The sequence below is a fragment of the Boleophthalmus pectinirostris genome, unplaced genomic scaffold (assembly GCF_026225935.1).
Source record: "Boleophthalmus pectinirostris isolate CB_2022bp ecotype Guang Dong unplaced genomic scaffold, ASM2622593v1 HiC_scaffold_13, whole genome shotgun sequence".
Taxonomy (NCBI): Eukaryota; Metazoa; Chordata; class Actinopteri; order Gobiiformes; family Gobiidae; genus Boleophthalmus; species Boleophthalmus pectinirostris.
Window position 1 is genome coordinate 26,933,739 of NW_026571036.1, and position 25,295 is coordinate 26,959,033.

At 40.5% G+C, this 25,295-nt stretch overlaps 1 protein-coding gene across 1 annotated transcript in view; it reads left to right on the plus strand.

Moving 5' to 3' along the window:
• Nucleotides 1-25,295, plus strand: part of atad2b (ATPase family AAA domain containing 2B) — a 184,747-nt gene that overhangs the window by 29,992 nt on the left and 129,460 nt on the right. Inside the window, 5 exon segments of the mRNA XM_055149307.1 lie at nt 1,785-1,971; nt 2,212-2,397; nt 13,577-13,712; nt 17,565-17,758; nt 18,563-18,722. Of these exon segments, the coding sequence (XP_055005282.1) occupies nt 1,785-1,971; nt 2,212-2,397; nt 13,577-13,712; nt 17,565-17,758; nt 18,563-18,722 (863 nt within the window).

Sequence of the window (25,295 nt, forward strand, 5' to 3'; positions counted from 1 at the left end):
CCAAAACCAGTGCATAAACCAGTATTAAATGCTGACTAAACCAGGTCTAAACTGCAATCACTTTGAATTATAATGCACAGCGTAAAGATGCACTATGACTCTTTTTTGTTGGAGTCCACTATCTGCTTGTCTATATTCCTGGAACATTCCACAATATGGCATTAAATCTTTTTCTCATAACAATTTTTGCTCAAAGATACACTGAAAAACATGCATTGTTCCTGTAAGAAGGGTCACTTTTCTACACCACCTTGTCCAGCTGCTTGTCTCTGATGACATGAATGCTGTACTGTGGAATATTCCAGGCAAAGTGTTTTTATTTATGGGGTTTGGCTTCCTTGTGTGACATTTTGAGAACTTTTTCCTCAATTGAAAGTTATTGTATATTGTCTTAAATTAAGACATTAACATTTTTCATTATTCTGAAACCTATGGATAGAGACAAGATAAAAGCATCTCCTCCACCAGTAAAATTAAACAGTACGGCTTTAGAGGTGCACTGTGCAACTTGTCTGTTGGAGGGTCTATCACCAGCTTGTCTCAATGGAGATGTTGCCTGAAAAGTACCACAGTATGGCATTACACTTGTTTACCTCTACAGAGACACCAGGTGGTGCCACAGGGCTAAGTTAGATGTCAGATCTGTGGAGAGGCTTTTAAGTCCATAAAAACCCTCGTTATTGAGTAAATGCGAGATTGATATGTTTAATGCCATACCCGGACATTTCAGACAAAGCAACAACATCTCCATGGCGACAAGCATATTGCAGACAACCTACCAGAATAGTTACTCAGTGCACCTTTAAGAATTAATAATGTCCTGAGAATAAATACAGAAGAATAAAGTCTGAAAGATGCAGTTTTTATTTAGCATAAGATGAAAACTCACCAGCAGCTCCGCACAGCCAAGGTGGAGGTGAAAGATTGGCATTTTAAAGATGGCGTCGCGCTGTCACCCCCAAACCGTATGACTGAACCTCCTCTTCCCTCTGTACTTCTATTGTTCTTGTTTGTGATGAGACCAGTTTGATGCTCCTCAAAAACACCTTTGCTGGGGCTGTTTATACACACCAAGGTCGTTCATAGAAAAACATGATTCAAGTTGAAACTTTAAACTAAAATGTATATGAATGATGTGTATGAGACTCGACCCTGGTGAAAACAGTGCAGGCTCTTGTTGTGCAAATTCTGTCTCACAGATCCTGTGACGTTTTAAGGTCATGTTTGTCATCCAATTCAACTTCCTGTTTATTCATCGGTTTCAGGATGATGAAATGTTAGGACCGTTGCTACAGTGATTAACAATTTCAAACAAAATAGTGCGTAATTTGAGTGGTCAGTTGTCCTTAAAATGAAGTTGTGAATAAAGTACTAAATTTTTTGTTACATAAGCAAAAATAAATAAATAAATGTGATAAAAAAATAAACTCATCAGGTCTCAAACCATAAAGAAAAGTACTTTTTGCTTTTCAGTCCAGATCTAAAATGTAGTGGATTAGAAAGTACAGATACACGTTTTCAAATCTAGTGAAGTAAAAGTAAAAAATATCGACTTAAAAACTGACTTAAGTACAAATTTCAGGTATGTGTACTTTACTTAAGTATTGTACTTATTTTTGTACTTTGTTACCTTCCACCACAGATCAGATTCTTTTTCTTTTTTTTCATAATTTTTTGTAGATTTTTTAAAGGTTAAAGATGCCACATAGTGACAAAAACAAAACAATACTTCATTTGAGAATTCTTTTTTGTTGTTGAAGCTAAATCTTCCCTTTCTTTTCCAGCTCAGCACTCCAGCGCCCCACAGCGTATCGACCTCGTCTCCTCCTCACAGGCCCCTCAGGTTCAGGTCAGAGCTCTCACCTGGCCCCCGCTCTGCTGCACCACCTGGACAAACTCCCCGTGCACCGGCTGGACCTGCCCACCCTCTACTCCATCAGCGCCAAGACCCCCGAGGAGTCCTGCGCTCAGGTAAAGGATGGAGTGTTTTCAGTGTGAGAGAAGAACTCTGCCTAAATCTGCAGGATTTGTGTGCTAAACATGTATGAATGAAACAAAACACAACTCCAGGTCTGTTTGTGAAGAGGAAACAACATAACAGAGATCAGAAGATAGCATAATATAGGCCGTTTAATCTTCACAAAATAAACATTGCACATCTCTACGTCCGTGTATGTGAGAGTTTACCTTCGTTTGGTGTTCGTGTTCCAGGTTTTCCGAGAGGCGTGCCGGAGCATGCCCAGTGTGGTGTTTATGCCTCACATCTCGGAGTGGTGGGAAACTGTGAGTGACACCGTGAGAAGCACCTTCCTCTCTCTGCTGCAGGATGTCCCCTCCTTCAGCCCCGTCCTGGTCCTGGCCACTGCAGACTCGCACTACTCGCAGCTGTCTGAGGAGGTACTGCTCTGCTCACACGCTCATGTAGGGTTAGGCCTGTAGCTTATATGCAAGTGGACATAAGAAGCGAGCATGGGGGCGCTTCCGGCTCCATCGACTCCAGTGTAAAGATAAAAAAAACATAAAGAGACGATTGGATCTGGAGCTGGACCCTGGGTGTGTCTCATTTGTCTTTCCTCGCCTCCTTCTTCTTGATTCCTCTCCTCGATTCTGCAGGAAATGGATGAGGAAGTCCCACAGAGGAGAGAGGATATAAACTCCTCACTGAGACCAATAAAGTTTGATTCTTTTCTCTGATGTCTGCTCCTGAAGCCTCCCTCATGTTTCCTCCTTCCTTTCGTGGTTTTCTTTGGGACATCTCTCAGTATGACACATTTGACAGACAGCTGAAAAATGGAGGATCATGGAGAGGAATCAAGGAGAAGAGAGCGAAGAAAGAGTAATGAGACGCAGCCCCTGTCTCCCTTATTTCAGAGAGCGTGAGTGACAGATGGATTAACCAATCAGAAAGACACATGCTCTGTTTGTGTCAATAACACAAACCGAGCATGTTTACACATTAAAAAGGCAAAAAATTCTGAATTCGAACAAAATGTGGAAGGGACTGTCTGGTCAGGCAAGAACTTTGCATGAATTGTACCACTGGCCTATTAAAAAATGTTATTTACTGTTGGAGACTGGAGGCAAGGCCAGTGTCACGCTAAAGGAAAGGAAAGGTGCTTTATTGTTCCTGTAGGGAAATTTGTCCTCTGGATTTTGACATAGACTTACACTTAGACAAACTTTATTGATCCACAAGGGAAATTACTTGGACACAGTAGCTCACACATCACAATATATTATAATAACGGAGTAAAAAATAGAAAAATGGTAATGATAAATTGTAAATAAATTCTAAATAAGACCCATACTTCAGTCTTGCCAGTATTGGTCAGAACCTTAGCTGTAGGATCTTGCTTATGCTGAATATTTTGGGTTGATGTGGAAAACTGGTAGCCTGATTCATCAGCCGGTTTCACTTTGTGGAAACCGTTTGACCTTGCAGCATTAGGATTCATTCGCTCGACAATAGGTGGGTACTTTTTTATGTAACCGATCTCTCCTCTTAGGTTGAGACGTGTGTAATGTGTCGAAACGCTCAGTTGTGTCCAAGTATTTGCCGGCACAACAGCAAATAAAGCAGAGAGTGAACATGTCTGTCAGCGATCATTGTCATTTCTATGAGATGAACTTGCGAATTAAAGATGCAATAAAAAACACGAACTTTGTATTTGACGATGGAAGTCCAAAGGAGGATAGCTTATGCAGTCTGCTATTGCAACTCAGGTTTGTTTAGGTTTTCATTCATTGGCCGGGGCGCGGTCTACAACTTCCTGGGTTCTTGCAAACTGTCTAGTGTCCAAACTTTTTCATCAAGGGCCACATATCTAAATACAGATGAAGCAGGGGGCCGATCGAGGGCTGTAGACTGGAGCGCAATACAGTGAATAAATGAAATATGTGCAATTATGCATGTTTAACACATTAGAATGAACCATCAGTCCTTTATTCCTGCTAAGATCCTTAAAACCACACACTAAATATTAAATATGAGCTTTATCAAGGTAGATTTTCAGAAAACTCGCAGCAAAAAATATATTGTTATTTGATGCAAGGTAATTTGGGCCATTTCACCTGGAGGTCTGAGGGCCAAGAAAAATTTGTCTGAGGGCAGCATTTGGCCCCCGTGCCATAGTTTGGACATGCCTGGTCTAGTGTATTCTGATTCCTGATCTAGTCGCTGGAGAGAAATGAAATTGAGCGGGGGCACTAGGTGGTGCCAGCCTAGCTAGAAAACCAGAGGAAACCCACCCAAACACAGGGAGAACATGCAATGACACATCTTCAGTATGTTTTTACAGAAGTGGGAATCAATTGGCAAACGTCTGAATTAGCTGCAGAGGGTGGGGTGACACATGGATTTAAGTCACACTAGAGATTTGTTTGTCTCTGTATAGTGAAGTTACTCAATATTTAATGTCAGTGCTGCTTTAAAATAATAAGGGATACTATTTTATTGGCAAGAGAAATAGTTTTGTCTACTTTACTACCTCTGCTGCTCTCTCCAAATCTCCAACTTGCAATCAGTGTGGGGTTGTGTCGTTTTGAGAAACATATTATCCACATTGGCACTTTTGAACTTTCTTACTTGATGCAGTCGACTTGTCTTCTGTCTTGTTCATTTCCACCTGTTCCTGTGTCTCTCTCTCGTCTTCTGTGAAACGGCTGCTTTTCGGTTTTCCACAAATGGGACACAGAAGGACCAGAGGGCTGCAGTCACCCCGGGCAACAGAGGAAACTGCACTTTTTTGCCATGGCTGCAAGAATAGAGTTTAAAAAATGATATGATTTTATGCGTCAGTGGAGGTTAAAGCACCAACAAATTCACTCTCTTATGGAATTATTGGAGTAGAATCAGTGTCAGATGAGGTCAGTTTTAGCACATTGGCGGTGTTTCTTTTTGTCGTTAATTCTAGTTCCTCCGTTCTCCCTCGCTACTTTTGGCTCCTCGTCGCGCCCTTTCGAATTCATTATTCCATTTCCCAAAGCCAATGTGGAGCCAGGCCCCCACCGAGGTTATAGCTCTGAGCAAGAAGGATCGCACTGGACTACACGGTTCAATTTGGAGTTTTTTTTAGGCTGACAGAGAAGGAGAGAGGAAGAGAGACGAAGGGAGACGGGAAGACAAGGAGAGAGGGAGAGAGAAGAGAGGGAGGAAGACAGGGAGAGGAGACCGAGACAGGAATCACACTGGTTCAATTTTGAGTTTTTTTGGAGAGAAGGGGAGCAAGAGGGAGACTGAGACAGAGGAAAGCAGAGAGGGAGATGGAGAAGAGAGGGAGAGATGGAGAGATGGAGAGATGGAGAGTGGAAGACTGAGAAGAGGGGGAGAGATGGAGAGAGGGAGACACGGAGAAAGAAAAAGCAGACACAGAAGAGAGGGAGATGCAGAGGGAGAAAAAGAAGAAATGGAGAGAGGGGGGCAGACAGGGAGATGGAGACACAGAGGGAGAGGGAAGGAGACACAGAGAGGGAGAAAAAGAAGAAACAGAGAGAGGAGGGAGACGACGCAGGGAAGCAGATGCAGAGAGAGGGAGACGCAGAGAGAGGGAGACGCAGAGAGAGGGAGACGCAGAGAGGGAGACGCAGAGAGGGAGACGCAGAGAGGGAGACGAGACAGAGAGGGAGACAGAGAGGGAGACAGAGAAAGAAGACAGAGGGAGAAACAGAGGGAGAGGGAGAGGGAGATGGCGAGAGGGAGATGGCGAGAGGGAGAGAGGGAGACGCAGAGAGGGAGACGCAGAGAGGGAGACGCAGAGAGGGAGACGCAGAGAGGGAGACAGAGAGGGAGACAGAGAGGGAGACACGGAGAGAGGAAGACAGAGAGAGGAGACAGAGAGAGAGGGAGATGCAGAAGAGAGAAGAGAGGGAGAGCAGAGAGGGAGACGCAGAGAGGGAGACGCAGAGGGAGAGCAGAGAGGAGACGAGAGAGGGAGAAGGAGACAGAGAGAGAGAGAGACAGAGAGAGAGAGAAGACAGAGAGAGACAGAGGGAGACAGAGAGGGAGACAGAGAGGGAGAGGAGAGAGAGGAGAGAGAGGGAGACACGGAGGGAGAAGAAGAAGAAACAGAGAGGGAGACAGAGAGGGAGACAGAGAGGGAGATGGCGAGAGGGAGACACGGAGGGAGAAGAAGAAGAAACAGAGAGGGCGACGCAGAGAGGGGGACGCAGAGAGGGAGACGCAGAGAGGGAGACGCAGAGAGGAGACAGAGAGGGAGACGCAGAGAGGGAGAGAGAGGGAGACAGAGAGAGAGACAGGGAGACAGAGAGGGAGACAGAGAGGGAGACAGAGAGGAGACAGAGAGATGAGAGGAGCGGAGGGAGAAGAGAAGAAACAGAGGGAGACAGAGAGGGAGATGCGAGAGGAGACACGGAGAGAGAGAAGAGAGAGAACAGAGAGGGAGACGCAGAGAGGGAGACGCAGAGAGAGAGAGAGACGCAGAGAGGGAGACGCAGAGAGGGAGACGCAGAGAGGGAGACAGAGAGGGAGACAGAGAGGGAGACGCAGAGGGAGACGCAGAGGGAGACGCAGAGGGAGACAGAGAGGGAGACAGAGAGGGAGACAGAGAGGGAGACAGAGAGGGAGACAGAGAGGGAGACAGAGAGGGAGACGGAGAGGGAGATGGAGAGGGAGAAGAAGAAGAAACAGAGAGGGAGATGGTGAGAGGAAGACACGGAGGGAGATGAAGAAGAAACAGAGGGCGGCGCAGAGAGAGGGCGATGCAGGGATAGATTTTGTGTTTGGCAACATCAGACTTTTAATACGTTGCGTTCATTTGAAAGTATAACATTTAATTTGAGGTTTGGATAAGAATTGTGTAGTATGTTACGTTCATGGGCTCCCAGATCAATTGGAGCCAACGATAAAGTAGCGATACACAGGTTGGAACACTGAACGATCATGAACAATTTAGAAACATTTAGGGGTTCAATCATGTGAGCTGCATGAGCATTCGCTGTGTGTGTCCCGCGATACACCAGCATCTGTACTTTCTTCGGAGATTAAGGGTGTTTTGGAGTCAGTCAAAATATGATGCTGACCTTCTACAGAGCTGGCAGAGGTTAAGGCGAGTCTGTAGATGTAATCTCTAGGCAATCAACATTTTGTGGATTTTTCGACTGCATTTCTCCAAAACCTCGCCAGTCGTTTAAGTTTATATTGTCTCTTGCCTCCATCTTCTATAAAATATAAAATTCTAGGATGTGAGCGCAACCTATTTGGAACAAGGCTGTGCTATTTTTTGCAATCAAAATCCCAGTTTGAGTGCATCCAATCTCAAAGGCTGCAATTATTTCGATAACGGACTGTCCTCTGCAAAGAACACAATATCCTGTCTTTTTATTTATGTCTTGTACCTGTAATTCATGGACCTCAACAGACATGCTTTCTGCTATGTAATGTTCCCTCATCAAAAACGTGCCTGAGGAGGTTTTAGATGTCATCCATGCATGTGTTAGGAATTTAGTGATCTCTCCCTAAAAAGCAAAACTTATAAAACATGTTAATAAATTCGCAAAATATATCATTTTCAAAACAATAATTGGTAACTTGGGGATATAAATATGTTCAGAGTTAGCAGTTAATACCTCATAGATGAGCAATGATCCTCTTTAAAGAAGGCACGTTGTCCTTGTGTCTGATAATCTGACACCTGTGGATGAATGTGCTATAATTTGCACATTTTAAATTTCAATGTTCATTTAAACAACTTAATAAAAGAAACAAGTGCTCTGACTTCCGTGTTAGAAAACTGCGGTGCCATTAGGGAGCTGACAGTGTAGCTCTTGGCACCTTTGATGGATAGCTGCCAATCACACTAGCAGGCAGCTGATTTATTTTTTTTGTTTCTTTTGTACAAAAATTACAACGTTATGCGGCTGATTCCTACAGGTATCACTGATTAAGAAAATAAACTGAGAGAATGAAGTGAGTAGTGGGCGTGCACTGGTGGTGGTGTAAGTTGCCGATACAATAGATACCTCGATACACAGGCCACGATATGATACATATCTTGATATAGTGAACATTAGATTCGATATACGATATATTTCAAATCGATTCGATACCGTTCAATAAATAATAGTGGCCAAATCATGGCTGTGATACTAAAAGTCTATGTTAAACCACTTCTTGTGTAAAGTTCATATGAAACACAAACATTTTAATCATTAAAACAGTGAAAATGTCAAATAAAAGAGTTTCCTTTCTCTAAACAAGCAATAAAAGTGTAGCGCTGCAACAAAATAATTTAGTAAAATTTACCAAAAAATACTCTTGGTGATATATTGATACAGCAGCCCATGATATTGATACTATATCATTGTATTAAACGATGCGATATATTGATATTTCGATATTTTTGAATGCCCCTAGTTGTTACTCAAACACGCATGAATCAGTCCACATAGAACTTCAAGAGGAAATGATAAAGGGAAAACAGCTATAACATACAGTAGGAGTTCTGACACATCGATGTGCACTCTGAAGAGAACTGTACTATTTAAACATATGTCACAAATTTAATCACAGTCTTTTTTTATCCAAAAGTATATGGGTGTTTTCATGGCCATTTTGATTTTCTACCCCGAATTACATAATTTTAATTGACTAAAAATGTACTTCCCTCAAGCCCATTTTTTTTCTACCTCAAACCTGTTAGAGAGCAGTGTAATCACATTTTCAGCACTTACCTCTTTGCACTACTGTAAAGTGTTCAAAGCTTTATGGGTATTTTTAGGCAGCAGGTCGGCCAAAACAAAATAACGGCCTGTCCTGACGATTTAAGGCTAAAGGTCGATACGCTTAAAAGTTCAATTATCGTGTCTCTATCCAAAATCATTCAGCTCTAATTTGTAGTGTTTTGGGAGGAAAGAGAAGAGGAGAAGGAAGGGAGAGAGGGGGGAAGAGAATAGAAGAGAGAGACAGAAGAAGACAGACAGAGTGGGAGAGGGGAAGAGAGGAAGCAAAGGAGGAGGGTTTTTGTACGGGTCAGCAGAAGGTCTTTAATTAGCTCTGGTGGTTTTGGCAGATGCTTCTCTCCACCTCAGGACAAACACTCTGTAGCAGTACGTCTCGGCTCGGCGTGAACACTGAGGCCTGTGTGGAGCTTCTGTCCAGGCCCGGGATCAGGTCTGAGTCTGAGCCAAAGAGAGACAAGACTGCACCTGCAATTTTCAAACCAGCGTCGTACTACAAGACCTGTTTAATGTGCATAAACAACAAGTAACAAGTAAACAAGTAAAGGTTCAAGAAGTGCAAGAAGTCAAACACTTGTGTAATTAAAGGGCCTGTATTCAGGGCAGCCTTGGGGTCTTAAAAAGGTCTTAAATTTCATGTTCCTAAATTAAGGCCTTAAAAAGTCTTAAGTTGTGTTGTCCAAGTCTTATTTTTTCACAAAGGTCTTAAATTTCATTAGCGTATAGTGCAATGCTAAAGGGAGGGAGGGAAAAAAAAACAACAACTGTGTGAAATCGCATAACATGAATGAACGTTTAATTTGGAGTATGTGCAAGCATTACTTGGTACTACTAATACTATGGTTTCTGGCGCCGGTGGAGTGAACAGTACAGTACAGTGGAGGAAGACGTTGGATGGATCATGGGGAATTGCAGGTTTAATCCACAGTGGCTTTGTGCAGTGTTGGTCTTAATTATCATTTAAGTGGTCTTAAAAAAGTCTTACATTTGGGGTAGCTAAACCTGGGGATACACTATTTTCTGGCTATGATTCTGAACATATTTGGAGTTGTGTTTTGTTTTGTGTATGTTTAACACATAGTTCTTCTTTCAAACGGAAAACACTCTCTTCCACCTTCTAATGTCTTGGAGTAATACAGAACGTGCTCCACTGTATTCTCAAACTCCATACACCTTCACTAGGATAATTTGGATAACTTTAGCCCTGGAATTGCAAATCTCTAGCCAGGCTGGTGCCACCTAGTCCCTTCGCTGAAATTTATTTCTCTCCAGCGACTAGGTCAGGAATCGGAATACACTAGACGATTTGCAAGAACCCTGGAAATTGTAGACCGCACACCGGCCAATCAGTGAAGAGCTGTGAAGCCATGATGTCAAACTCAAGTGCCTGTTTTTTTTCCTTTTGTGGTACAGCACAACAATAAACAAAGCGGTCGAGATGGATGTAGACGAAGACATTCTGTGTTTGCAACGATTCCTGAGATCGAGGATTTAAAGCCAGAACAAAGAGAATGTTTGGTGAATTTTATCAAGTGGACAGACGTTATTGCCCTTCTTCCTACGGGATTTGGCACAGTACATACATCATGACCAAATAGCAGGGATGGTTAAATTAAAAAAAGTACTCGCCTACTGTCGCTCAAAAGAAATTCTAATGCGAGGTCAGATGGTTTCTACAAAGGGAAACCGGCTGATGAATCAGGTTAGCAAATCTACTGATTTACTGTTTATCCATGATTCTAGTGAACGTATATCTAGCTTAAAAACATGAATGAAAGCATTTTCTGTATTACTGTCTGTATAACAAGTGACATCACAGGGTGGAACAGAGTGTTTTCTATTTGAAAGAAGAGCCTAAATCTGCAGGGTTTGTGTGTTAAATGTGTGAATGATACAAAACACAACTCCAGGTCTGTTTGTAACGAGGAAACAACATTATAACGTAGATCAGAAAATAGTGTAATATTATCACTTCACATCATCAGAATTTGATTTTCTTTAAACTGGCAAACCTCCATCCGTATGCTTCTCAAAAGGACTTGTGGTTGCCTATTATAATTGCATCATATCTTTCCTGTTTGCTGGAGTGACTTGGCAGGGTGTGTTTCTTCACTTTTTGGCTGGAGACACATTGACAGCTGCTGTCTCTGCTCCAAACCTCACTCCCCTCTCAGATCTGACACTGCAGGCTCCAGTCCAGACATCAGCCACACTCTATTTTCACCAAGAACTTCATTCAAATCAAGATCCACATTCAGATTTGTCGTGAATTTGAGTGTTTCTCACTGTGAGACGGTGAACGTGAAATGGCTTCAAACTGTTTTCCAATTAGGGAAACACTGATCAAATACTGGTATCGGATATTGACGCCTATGAGAATTAAAAAAAAAAAAAAACTTCCTTTGTTCATTCAAATTTGACAAGAACAGTTACAGCTCTCATCTCCTGGTGTAGCCCTGGTTTAGCTCTGGTACTACTCTGAAAGCCAGATGTGGTTAAAGGGCCCATCTTACACTATTATCTGTTGTTCTGATCTGTTATAATGTTTCCTCATCACAAACAGACCTGGAGTTGTGTTTTGGACAATTTTAGATCTTTGCCAATTGCCAATTTTTACAGAAAGGAAAAGGTAGCTGTTAACTCGGAAACTATCACAAGGTGGAACAGAGCATTTTGAGCTCTGGAGAGATACACAGGCTAAGATAAAATGAATATTTAGACATGTGTGAATGAAATAAAACACAACTCCAGGTCTGTTAAAGGTCAGGACCTTTAAGTGTAGCCAGGCTGGTGTCACCTAGTGCCTCCGCTCAAATTCATTTCTCTCTAGCGACTAGGTCAGGAATTGGAATACATTAGACGGTTTGCAAGAACCCCGGAAGTTGTAGACTGCATGCCAGCCAATCAGCGAAGAGCTATGAAGCCATGACTGTTTACTGTTGGGCTGTACCACAGAAAATCACCCAAAGAGGTCGAGACGGATGCAGATGAAGCCATACATTCTGTGTTATGATTCCTGAGATTGAGGATTTAAAGCCGAAACAAAGAGAATGTATGGTCAATTTTATCAAGGGGAAAGACTTTATTGTCCTGCTTTCTATGGGATTTGGGAAAAGCTTAATATACCAGTTAGCCCCGTTAGCACCACATTACCATCAAATAGCAGTGATTGGTTAAATTAAAAAAAGTACTTGCCTACCGTCGAGTGAACGAATCCTAATGCTGCGGGGTTAGACGGTTTCCATGAAGTGAAACCGGCTGATGAATTAATTGTACTTGGCATAAAAAGTAACCGCTTAAATACTTTTTAACTTTATTCCTCTGTCCCTCGCCCATGTGTTAAAAAATCTGTGCTAAAATAAAGCTGGATTTGTGAATTAATCTTGCATTTTCGTTTATCCTAATTCTTGGCATCCTCTGCTTGTATCATCCTGCAGCCATTTTGAAAAAAGTATGATTTTCTGCTCTGCTTTTTATTGCCTGACTTCTGCACCATTTTATATCTCACACGAGCAGAGAAAGCTTATGATCCATGAGCTGCAAAAACCTAGAAAGAGAGAAAGAAGGTGATATGAAAAGAAAGGACGTACAAACATGTCATGGTTTCAGATCGATGAGAGAGACAGATGGAGAGAGCGGAAAAGGCTTACTCAGCTTTAGGATGCACCCCTGGGACCTGCCTCAGGCTCCACACAGAGACATGGGGTATTTTAACTGAAGAAAGGAAGTGCTGGGTTTGGATTGTGTTAATAAAATTCACAAAAAAGATTTCTGAATTCAGAGAGTTTATGCCCAAAGGTGGGTCATATCTTCTAGAAGAAATACTCTAACTGGTGTAATACATTATAATAAGGCATACCTACAATGATTAGTTGCCTCCTCATAAACATACCCGGAGATGTGTTTTGTTTTGTTCACACGTTTGAGTAATCCTTATATTAGTACCATATTTTTCGGGCTATAAAGCACACTTAAAATCTTTTAATTTTCTAAAAAATCAACCTCATAATCTGCTTTATAATGCGCATTATAATCCGGTCGTGCCTTATGCCTTTATGTGGTACACGGCGCTCAAAAATTAGTACAAATATTTAAGTACGAGCTACGAAGACGCACCGCTTGATGGATTGTTGAAGCATTACGGTTACCATAGTCAGAAGCCTTCTGGAATAATACACCAAGACAGTGAGGCAACTGCAGGTGAATTACTCCACGATCTGCCAATGGATCGTGGACGCCTGGGCTAAGGATCAGTCTCAAGTGTCGTCTGTTTGTTTCACTTGATGCGTCTTATAATCCGGTGCACCTTGAAGTCCAAAAAATACGGTAGTCTGTTCACATCTCCAAAGCTCAAAATGCTCTGCTCCACCTTGTGATGTCATGCAGCTGTAGTTTTCAATTAACAGCTACCTTTGACCTTTAGTTCAGGAGCGATTACCAGTTCTAGGTCTGAAATCATCCAAATGACTCTAGTGATGTTAGTAGGATATTATGACATTTAAAAACACAGTGAAGTACTTCCTGTATTTCCACATGACATCCCAAGTTGGAGCAGAGTATTTTCCTTTTGAGACAAGAACACAATCTCAGTATGCAGAAAATGTGTGTTTAAACCAATGTGAATGAAACAAAAAAACAGCTCCAGGTTTGTTTGTGATGAGGAAATATTATAACTTAGATCAATATAGGCCTCTCAATCAAATTGTTCAATATTATAATTTTATCTGGGCTTTTCTAATAGTAGCACAACAGTTAAGTATGTGATTTATAGGGTTCAAACAACATTACATAAGCTGCATTCTTCAGATGTTACCTGTGTCTTTTTTTTTACATTGCCATTGGCCTTATTCTATTGTCTTTCCTTGTCTCATGTCAACTCCAGGTGAGGAGCATGTTCCAGTGTTCCTATGGAGAGGTGGTGACTCTGAGCCCACCGGGAGAGGAGGACCGGAGGAGGTTTTTCTCGGACCTTTTGTTGGTGCAGGCTGCCCGGCCTCCCCCACGCCCGCGTAACCGAGGTAACCACCACCACAGCATGTGATTTATGTGCACTGTCAGTCGTACAGGGCACTGCTGTCTCCTCTGCCCTTCTCTGTCCTCAATACAGTTCTCTTTGGAGGCAGTTAAATGTAGTGGAACAGATGAGCTTTGATGGCGCGTTCGAAAAAAGCGTTTTGTAACTCTTTATTTTAGGGCCAGACTGAGTTAAAGGCTTTAGTTTGAAAGTAATCCAATTGAAGAACGGAGGGATTTTAGATGAACTTGAAGAGATATGGCTGCATTTGACCAAGAATGATGCTCTTAATCCTCAGTCCCCAGGATTTCGTTGATATCATTCAAGATAATTGGTAACACTTTATTACAACTTCAGTTAGCCTTAATCTAAGCATGAAGAAAGACCTAATTCAAATTGAACAAACAGTTTATTAAGAATGATTCAAGTTACTAATTATAAGGGTGTCCAAACTTTTGTTTACTGAGGGCCACATGTTAAAACGTGTTTGAGGTGGAGGGCCACAGGGGCTTTGAAATCGATGAATCTAACACAGCTTTGACAAAGCAATCATACTTTGAATAATAATACAAATAGTTTTAATAAAATAATAATGATAAGAAACATTCATTTTAGGCCTGTATCCCAATGAACTGTGATGTTATTGAAGCTGTAGTGGTAGAAATACTTAGATTTGCAGTTAAAAGTACTGCCTATGATCATATGGGCCAGTTCCCCTGGGCTGTAGTTTAGACACGGCCTTAATGAAGAAGTTACTCAGGCTGAATTATGAATTCTTCATGAATTAAGACTGTGTTTGTGCTTTTTAAAGTAATCATAGGTAAGTTAAAATGGGTTATTGTTGAGAACGCCAAACAAAAATTAATAAAACATGTATTCTTACTCTAGTATTACTGTAATAATACTACTAATAATTGAATAAATGCATGATAAGTTTAATGGCATATTTCAGGCAAAGCAATAGCTTCTCCATGGAGACAAGCATGTGCCAAAACCCCCTTCAGAAAAGTTCCACAGTGCACCTTAAACACACTGACATTTCTACTCTCCTCTGTGGTGTTCAGACGCTGCATATTTCTTTTGCCTTCTCAGTGAGACACATAACTTGCCCTCCAGCCGTCCTTCTTGCCCCCTGCTGCTCCTCCAGTCTGCCCCGCTTCCCCGCTTCCCCGCTCCCCCCATGCTCTGCTCCAATATAGAGAAACTGTCCACCAAGGCTTTCAAATGGAAATACATCTGTACAGCGCGCCTCTCTGCAGATCTCTCATTGATGCCAGGCAGGGGTTCCTCGCTTAACTCGCACTCCTCTCGTCAGGGGTCCTTCCCGGCCTCAGCCTCCTACAGGGCAGCCTGCAGGAACCCTCGGCCAGTGCTGCTAAGAGACGACCCAGTTGGTATTAAGTGAAATTAGAATCACAGCTTGGGTCTGGCTAGTGAGTGCTGCATGTAACCTCTGGAGCCAGGGAGCCCGGTTTGGTATGTTGGCAGATGCAAGAGGAGGGTTCAACAACTTTGGGAAAAATATCTAAATGTGGACATGCATTAAAATCAGTATGGCCGACAGTAGCTCAGCTCAGCTCAAAGTGTTTGTCCTCTGAGCCAAAGGTTGAGTGGTCAGATTCACTGACTGAGGTTGGCCGTGAGATTCTAGCTCCCACAGTCGTCGTGTCATTGAAGGTGAAAAAGCGCTATATAAAAAGTGACCCTTTACCTTTCCACAAGAATTGTCAAAAAGTCTGAAATACAAACTGACAAACTAGTACAAGAATCACATTTCAGGACATGTTTGTTCAAATCTACAGTTTTTTAAATGCAGAATAAGACAGGACATTTTGTTATGTATGAAGGCAGTGGTGGTATTTCAAAAACTGCAGCCTTTACAATTTGCTAATTATGTCCATTCAGATTAATCTTGCAGCCTTATAGGGCAACAACACAAAGTCCTCCATTTTGCAGAAAATTACAGTTTTTCTTTTAATGTAAAATGGACAAAAATGCCGGTTTTCTTTAAGTGCTACATTAGACTTGAATTGGCCTTGGTTTAGTTTGAGATTTTATTTTGACCCAGTTTAACTTATGAATCAAAAGTGCACATGAAGATGATGCTGCTCTGCCTGGAATGTTCAAAAATGTGCCATAAAACATCTTACAGTGAATTAAAGGAATTTTTATTGCCCAAAAATACCTTAAAAGCATTCTCATTATCAGCATAGTCACCTCTGCACAGATCTGACCTGTAACTTGGCCTTGTAGCGTCACTTGCGTCTGTGAAAATAGATACTGTATGTTTAATGTTGTGCTGTAGAAAAGCAAGCAAAACAAAGACATCTCCATGGAAACAAGCAGTTGGCGGACCCTCCACCAAGTTACACATTGCACCTTTAAGCACGTAGTAAATATTGTTACAAAACCTAGCTCTCCAATATCACACTTTTTCCTCTCATCGTGCTGTCCTAGAGCCTAACAATAACATCTAACAATGCTGGCTGATGCTGAAAGCAGAGTCCAGAGAGAGGAGGAGGAGGAGGAGGAAGAGGAGGAGGAAGAGGAGTACATCTCTGCCTTTCTTCATCACGTAGTCATTGGCTAAGGGCTAATTCTCTACTAGAACTAGATATAATCAAGATCAGCTCCATGAATATTACAAATGAAAATACTTTCAGGGTTTTTACACTGTTTATACAAGACAAAAGATCACTGGATTTCAGCTTGAAGGAAAGTTTTGACAGTTTTTAGATATGAAGGTTTTGTTCAGTACAAAAATTCCTCTTGTTTATCTGATCCCACACAATCACTGACAATACAGTACTCGCAGTAAACGAGGGCTGGTATTCAGCCTTAAGAATAAGAAATTTTTTCTTTTCAAATTTTTCTATCAAATATTTATTTCAGCATCCCTCTCCAGATTTAATCAATGTGTTTTAACATTGAAAATCTATTATAAATTAAACAAGCTTGCATCTGTACTGACTGTAATGTAATGAATAGAAGATTATTCATTCAACCTTTTACGGCTCAAATCTTATTGTATAGTGAAAAAATAACAAAACATTTCCCACTAGTGCAAAGGAAAGGTACACACTAGATCACAAGATCTCACAAGACTAAATTGCCACAAGATTGTGCACATGAAGAAAATTTTCTTGTGAACAAAAGAGGTTTAAGTGGTGGTGAGTCACTTATCCTAAGAAGCTTTAGATCCCAAAAGCAGCGCTACAGTGATATTAAATAAGGTGAATAAAACTAGGTAAAGCCAAAATTGGACTGCACAACATATAAAAAAAAAAAAAAAAAAAAGTTTAAATCTTGTCATTTCTTTACAGATCTGACCTGTAACTTGGGCTATTGACGATACCATACTGTGAAACATTCTAGACAAAGCAATAACATTTACATGGAGAAAAGCATTTGACGGATCCTCCACCAGAAAAGTTACACAATGCACATTTAATATAGTGCACGATAAGTCGATATATCCACCTTTTTCCGGAAGTTGTTGTGAGCGCTGCCCTCATCATTCGGTTTGTATTTGTATGGAGCTGCCGATCCTACGAGCAAATAAGTTCAGTACAGACAATAAAGGTGTTTTAAAACCCTCCAGAGAATCAGTGCAGTGTGATTTCTTGCACATGAAAACTGAACAATTTACACAAATGAATGGACTTTGTCTTATTTAAGATTCTCCCAAATTCTCCATTGGCATGACTAGGATCCCTTTTTAACCAGTAGTGCCGCCACAAGAAAGTTTAGGAGCATTTAGAGACAAAAGTGGGTGGGGCGGAGTACAGTGAATAATTATTATGACAGGCCTATTGTCCATATATTATTAAGACCCCCACTCTTTCTCTCTCCTCAGATCGGTGTCAGGAGGTGCTGCCGGTCGCTCCGGCCCCGGGCCCTCGGGTGCTGTCTGCAGAGGAGCAGCGCCGTCTGTTTGAACAGGAGGAGAACACACTGCGTGAGCTCCGCCTTTTTCTCAGGGATGTGACCAAACGCCTGGCCACGGACAAGAGATTCAACATCTTCAGCAAACCAGTCGACATCGAAGAGGTGAAACTAATATGGCTGAACACATGAAATTTGATGAAACAAACTCAAATTATAATGAACTTTATAATTCTAAACTTATTCTCCAGTGCATTTTTTTTTTAATTATGTTAAAGGTGCACTATGTATGTTTTTGGTTTGGGGGTCTGTCTTCTGGTACATCACCAAACATTCCAGACAAATCTCCATGAAGAAAAGCATTAGATGGGCCCTCCACCATTTTACACAGTGCATCTTTCAATTAAACCAGAAAATTGAAGACCGAAATACTGAAAAATATCTCAACAACATGCGCCACTAGTTTAAAAGGACCCATTTTCTCATGGCCTACCCGACATTATTAACTTGTTTCATGACATTTCTGACTCGTTAAGCATATTTTAGCTTCTTGTCTGTAGGTGCCATTTTGGGGACCTTTGACAATAAATGGACCAATTATGAGCTACTGCAGTGGTGGTAATGCTTAATCTCTGCAGGCCATAGAGAAGGTAATTGCTGGGACTAGGTCTATAAAATTTAATATGTGGGAATATCTGTGTATCATATCAAATCGTGGAGGACCCTTAGATTCGCAGCCATTTAATATAAATGATCAGATGAATGGATTTTAATATTTTTTATGAAAATCAGGATTAAATGGAAACAAACTGGCTTTTAACTCCATTTGTCAAGTATAAATCATTACAAATGTTCTTACCAAATTGCACTTTCATTGTCTTAAGTGTATGACGCAATGTATAACAAATAGTTATAATATCAGGCTAGTTTCCTCTCCAGATGCTTGTGTTAATGTATCTTGTGCGTCAGGTGTCAGACTACCTGGAGGTGATTCGGCATCCCATGGACCTCTCCACTGTCATGACCAAGATTGATAAACACCAGTACCTGACCGCCAAGGACTTCTTGAGGGACGTGGACCTCATCTGCAGCAACGCTCTGGAGTACAACCCCGACAAAGACCCCAGTGGTGAGTGCATTTGTTTGTTTACATACAATGGAACTAAAAGGTCCTGTATTACACTAAATTGGGGGTGGGCAATTATTACAAAAAATGTAATAAAAAAAACACCTCTAAAATAAAAGCAACACAGCTTTAGACCATGCATGAGATAAAATGATAAAATATGTTTATTTTGTAATTCCAATTGAGCTTAAAAGGGTTGGTCAGAGTCAACCAAAGTGCCGTATGTGGCGCGGCAACTGGACAATGCTCAGGTCTGCACAAAATGGACTCTTGTAAGATTCAAGTCATGTGAGTGTTGTCACCTCATCACGAACAGACCTGTAGTTGTCAGATGAAGAAAAGAGGTAGAGCGCTTCACTGGGTCATAAAAAAGTTAAAAATAACAGGACAGGTGCTCTATGAGGGTTAAACTTGTAATCTTAACAGAAAGTTACCCTACTGAAAAATGTAAAAGTGGGCAAGGTACAAACCCAATGCACTCCGACTGAATATATTCAAAGTCCTTTATTACATGAAGGGAAACCAATGTGTTTCGACCAGCAAGATGGTCTTCGTCAGGGCATAAATCAATCATACCTGGAGTTGTTTTGTTTCATTCTCACAAGTAACCTTGCATTATTAGTCTGTCTACATCTCCAAAGCTCAAAATACTCTGTTCCACCTTATGATGTCATGATGCAGTAGTTTTCAAGTGAGCAACTACCTTTTAGAGACCAGCAGTTCCAGGGCTAAAATCATCCAAATGGTTCTAGTAAAGGTGTTTTCTTGTATTACAACTTGACATCACAAGGTGTTTTATGTTTGAGAGAAGAACTCAATAAACGTGTGTAAAAAAAAAAAAAAAAAACTCCAGGTATGTTTTTGACGAGGAAACGACATTATAACGTGGCATAAGATAAACCCTTGTGTACATCATTCAAACACAAATAGACACCTTTAAATTTAGAGCTTAGGCTTAAATGGTATTTCCCAATATTGAGCAGTCTTTTTAAACCTTAATAATCTTGCTAATAAAAGGTTTAATTTTATTTTTTCAACCTTCAGATTAGACTGAAAAAGCTTTAATTGTCCATAAAATTGATATGGCAAAAATAGTCCCTGGAGCATTAAACCTGCTTAGAGTTCTTATTATTCAAATGACTTAGAATGGGGTTTTCAAAGCTGTTGTATTGTTACCCTCAACCTTTTGTTTGCCTGTAATGATTCTGAGCATGTTGTGTGTAAAATAATAAAGTCTAAATGGTTTGGTTCAGCCTTGAAATTCAAAGGACAGTGGAGCCTGCCTCTGCTGCAAATAGAATTCCCAGTGTAATTCATACTCTGTAGTTGGGCTGTATGCATGAAAATTTAATTGTTTCCTCCCCGCCTTGTCTCGCCACTGAATATTGTCGAGTTCTTCTTTTTGCACTTAACGCCACATTCAATTAAGACCGTCTGAAATATTACTTGCGATATATTCAAAATTATACTGTGAAACGTTTCAGAAAGTTATTGTTGTTTATTTAATACAAAGCACAAAATAATCCAGCCCCCTACACACATGTTTTCTGATCTTTTTAAATTTTTCTTCATCACCAACATACCTGGAGTTGTGTTTTGTTTTATTCACATATGTTTAACACAAAAACCCTGCATATTTAGGTTCTTAGGTTCTTCTCTCAAACAGAAAACACTCTGTTCCACCTTGTGATGTCATGTGGAAAGTGTTTTTAAACTCCATACACCTCCACAAGAACCATATGGATAATTTCGCCCCTAGAATTGCCAATTTCTACTGAACTAAAGGTAAAACGGTAGCTGTTAACTTGAAAACTACCATTTCATGACATCTCAAACAGAGCATTTTCAGCTTTGGAGATGTAGACAGACTAATAATGCAGGATTACTCAAACATTTGAAGGAAACAAAATACAACTCCAGGTATGTTTTTTAAGATGGTTGGTGGTTTAAATGTTTTAAAGCTCACAAGTGTCTATTTTGCGCAATATAAGACCTTTAATGTATTTTTAAAAGTGCTCTATGTCAGTGATCCTCAACTCTGTGGGTGTGGGTCGTTTGGTACTGGACTGCGAAAGCGTGTACCCCCCTCCAATATGCTGCTTGGACTGCGCCTTCTCCTCTGTTTGCCGTGACTCTAAACCAGAACTAAAACCAGGACTAAAACCAGGTCTAAAGTAGGCCTAAACCAGGTCTAAAAGCAGGTCTAATCCAAAAATACTGGTCAGAGGTTCATCAACATCTGCAAAATGTTTCTTCATTTGTTTTCCCCCTGTCATTTGAAGCCTTGTATCTGGGTAACTTATTATTAGATGGTTTTAACTACACAAACAAGAGATTACTTTATATTCTATTGGCAGCAAGTAAGAAGGCAATAACAAGGAAGTGGCTTAAACCTGAGCGACCAACAATTGAGAACTGGATTGACATTGTGCGAGAGATCTACACAATGGAAAAGGTTTAATTTTTATTGAAAGTGCAGCTGGACGTATACAAGATGTGGACTAAATTGACAGAGTATGCGAAGCCGGTGAGATCAGACTTCATATAAAACTACTTCGTATTTGCAGTGTTTTGTTAATTTGTGAAAGAGGTTCCCTGGCTCCCCAACCTGTTCCGAGTTTGTATATGTTTTAAAAAAAGTAAAAGCAGGAACGTGTGATTTCATTTTACACATTGCAAGGTGTAATCTGCTTTTTCAATAAAAGTAAATTTGGAAAAGCAGGTCTGAAAACAGGTCTAAAAGCAGGTCTAAAAGGTCTAAAAGCAGGTCTAAAAGCAGGTCTAAAGCAGGTCTAAAGCAGGTCTAAAGCAGGTCTAAACGCAGGTCTAAACGCAGGTCTAAACGCAGGTCTAAAGCAGGTCTAAATGCAGGTCTAAATCAGGTCTAAATCAGGTCTAAACCAGGTCTAAACCAGGTCTAAAAGCAGGACTAAAACCAGGACTAAACCAGGACTAAAACCAGGACTAAACCTCGACTAAAACAGTATTTAACCAGGACTAAACCATGCTGCACGGACTGTGGCGTACGGGAGGAGGAGACGTGGTCCTCGTGGCATGGTTTAGGACCACGTCTCCTCCCGTACGCTGCACGAACCGCGCCTGCTCCTGTATTCCGCATTTTCTCACATATGCCTTCCCCCCTCCGGTCCACAAAATATTGTCGGACATTAAACCGGTTTGTGGCGCAATAAAGGTTGGGGACCACTGCTCTCTTTTTTGGTGAGGGGAGTGTCTGCCAACTGCTTGTCTTCATGGAAATTTTATTACATTGCCTGAAATGTTCCAAAGTAAAGACTGGAGTGGATTGGATTGGACGCAATTAGTATTAAGGAAGAAAACACCTATAATAATAAATGGTATACTATGGAACATTCCGGGCAAAGCAATAAATGACATGCTTTTACTGACAGAGGCTTGGCCATGGACTTCTCAATTAAAAAGACCCAAGGTGATCATTGAATATTTGAAATCTAGATGTCGATTAATTGCCTAACCGTATTAGCGTGTGTGGAGCTGCCTCAGAACCCTCCTGTATCTGCTTTGCTAATGGGGAAACTGTACTGTGCCAGGCCAAATTAATAAATCATACCTCTCATTTGAGCTGGGGTCATTTGTTGGAAAGCAGAGTCTACAAATGATACTCTGAAGGGGGAAAAAAACGCAATTAGCCTGTTTAATAAAGGAGCCTAACGAACCCCCAGTGCTCCTCCTCTGTATTTGGTCCAGGGAGTTGGCTCATCGTCTGTACAATTATGAGTCTGTCTAAAAGGTGCAGCAGAGACCTCTATCCCTCTGTGGTGAGTCCTACTTATGCCCTATAACGTTATCGTGCTTTCTTTATGCTGGTTTCTGTGTAAGCTTTTGTTTGTTATGCCAAAACTCTAAATTAGGGATACATTCATCCAGCTTTTTCTGTTCTGTTACATATTCTGATTCCACAATATAGATTAAACCTATCTATCTTAACAGAAACAACTGTAGGCTACATTACAGGTCAGATCTGTGGAGATGTATTGTGTTTTTCAACAACAGAAACGCCCATAAATAATAAATGCTACATAGATGTGTTTAATGTTGTACCATGGAACAATCTAGAGTAGACAAAGCAATAACCTCTCTATTAGGGGTGTGCAAAATTACTGAAATATCGATGTATTGTTTAATGTACAGTATGAATATCGTGGGCTGCTGTATCGATATATCACCGAGAGTATTTTTTGGTATATTTTACTCAATTATTTTGTTACAGCTACAGTTTTGTTGCTTGTTTAAAGGACGAAAACTCATTTATGCAACAAATTTGACATTTTCACTGTTTTGAGGATTAAAATATTTGTGTTTCATATAAACTTTGCACAAGAAGTGGTTTAACAAAGACTTTTAGTATCACAGCCATGATTTAGCCTTTATTTATTGAACTGTATTGAATCGATTTGAAATATATTGTATCGAATTGAAAGCTCACTGTATTGAGACATACATTGTATCTTGGCCTATGTATTGAGGTATGTATCGTATGGGCAACTTCTTAATAATATATCAATACTCTCCATGGAGATGAGGACGTAATGGACACTTCACCAGAAAAGTTACACAATGCACCTTTTAAAATTAAAATACGACAAACTGATCAAAATGTGTTTATCACTCAAATAACTTCAGAATAGCTTTGTACAAATACAATTCAAACATTTTCTGGTCCAAATACGGCCATAAATAGTAATATAATTATTGCATCTATTCATGTCTAGCCAGGATATCTGTTGAATTATTTGGATGCTGATATCCAATCCAGAAATATTTTCAAGTATCTACTCAGATTTTCAATACCAGTATGGAAATCAAATTGAAATCCCAAAGTTGAAGGAACAGAATTACACAACAGAATATCCAGTCTTATTCTGCAGAAAATCTCCTATATATATCTGTACAGACATGTTTGGAAATTTGATTCTTGCATTAGTTTGTCTGTTCATATTTCAGTCTTTTTGTCAATTCTTGTGCATGTGTTAGGTTATGTAAAGGTGCACTGTGCAACTTTTCTGGTGGAGGGTCCGCTACCTGCTTGTCCCCATGGAGATGTTATTGCTTTCCCTGGAATGTTCCATGGTCTGACATTAAACATATCCACATTAAACATTTATTCATTACAGGTGTTTCTGTTGCTCAAAAACACAATAATTCCTTCTGTGAATAGAGGTGACTCTCCACAGATCTGACATGTAACTTAGCGTAGTGCTATAACTTGCTTGTCTCCATCGTGAAAGCTAGGTTTAATCTAAACTGTGGAACATTTTGGACATCTCCATGGAGACAACCAGGTGATGGATTCTCTAATAGAAATGTTACACAGTGCACCTTTTAAAACGTGAACTTTAAGTAGAATCATATTATTAGAACATAAATTGCATATCTATTCTAATCGCAGTGGTTGTCAGAAAAACACTAGTTATACTTTCTTCCCAAACTGCTCAGCTCTACTATAAAGGCTTTGCTGCTTTTGCTTTCCCACTATTGTAAATAATGAGTTTATTATGGGGAAAGCCTTGTGCTCTTCTCTGGTTGAATGTACTTAATTGCTTAGGGGAGCTGGTAATAATGCGTTTGACCATGGGGGAAAACACTTCACGCATTAAGTTGATTTGGAGGTAAAGGAATTCAAATAATTGCCTTTGCTGCTCCACATTATCCATAGTTTTAAAGCTCATGTTTACGTAATTCTTTCATTTGTAGAGGCAGAGTGAGCCTGCATACCTGATGTCCTGGACTGCCCATTTACAACTGAGAGACATTGGCACATAGAGAAAATAAACTGGAACCCAAACTAAGTATTTTTATAACAACAAATTGGTTACCAGACCAGCCAGGCCAACCAGCCAATTTGAGAAAGATGAGTGACTCTGGACCTGTATCATTCCTGATTTCAGAGGACGTGATTGACAGGCAGAGTAACCAATCAAACGGATGTATGTTCCGTTCTCATCAAAAACAAACATTGCTGCTTACACGTAACAACATAAAGGACTGTGAAACAATGTGGATTTCTATAGAATCAACAATCGAAACGGCGCACTATTACTTACAGTATCTCAGGTAAAAGAAGTATCTTTGTTCTGAGTGTTACGAGAATTTTGGAGAGTTAAATCAACTCTCCAAAATTCTCGTAGAGATGCACATGATACAAATGAGCGACTGTGTTTGGATTGTCTCAAGTTTGGACAGAGGATTTTCATGTTCACTGGGTTAGTTCCAGTCTCTTCTGGATTTGAACAGAATGTGGAAGAGACTATCTGATCAGACATACCTGGACGGGTTTACGGTTGTAGGACGATCACACATAGAGGAAAATAAATGGGAACCCAAAATGGCGAAAATTGACTTGTAACTTAAGTATTTTTATAACAACAAATTAGTGTCTGTCAGAAACATGACTGAAAGCAGTGGAATATTTTCAAGTTGGCAGCGATGTTATAATGATGTCATATAGATTTTTCTGAGGAGAGTTTGTTCTGTTCTGTTAACTTGAAAACTACCGACAGATCAGCTCAGCAGCTGCGGTGTACATATATTTATGCT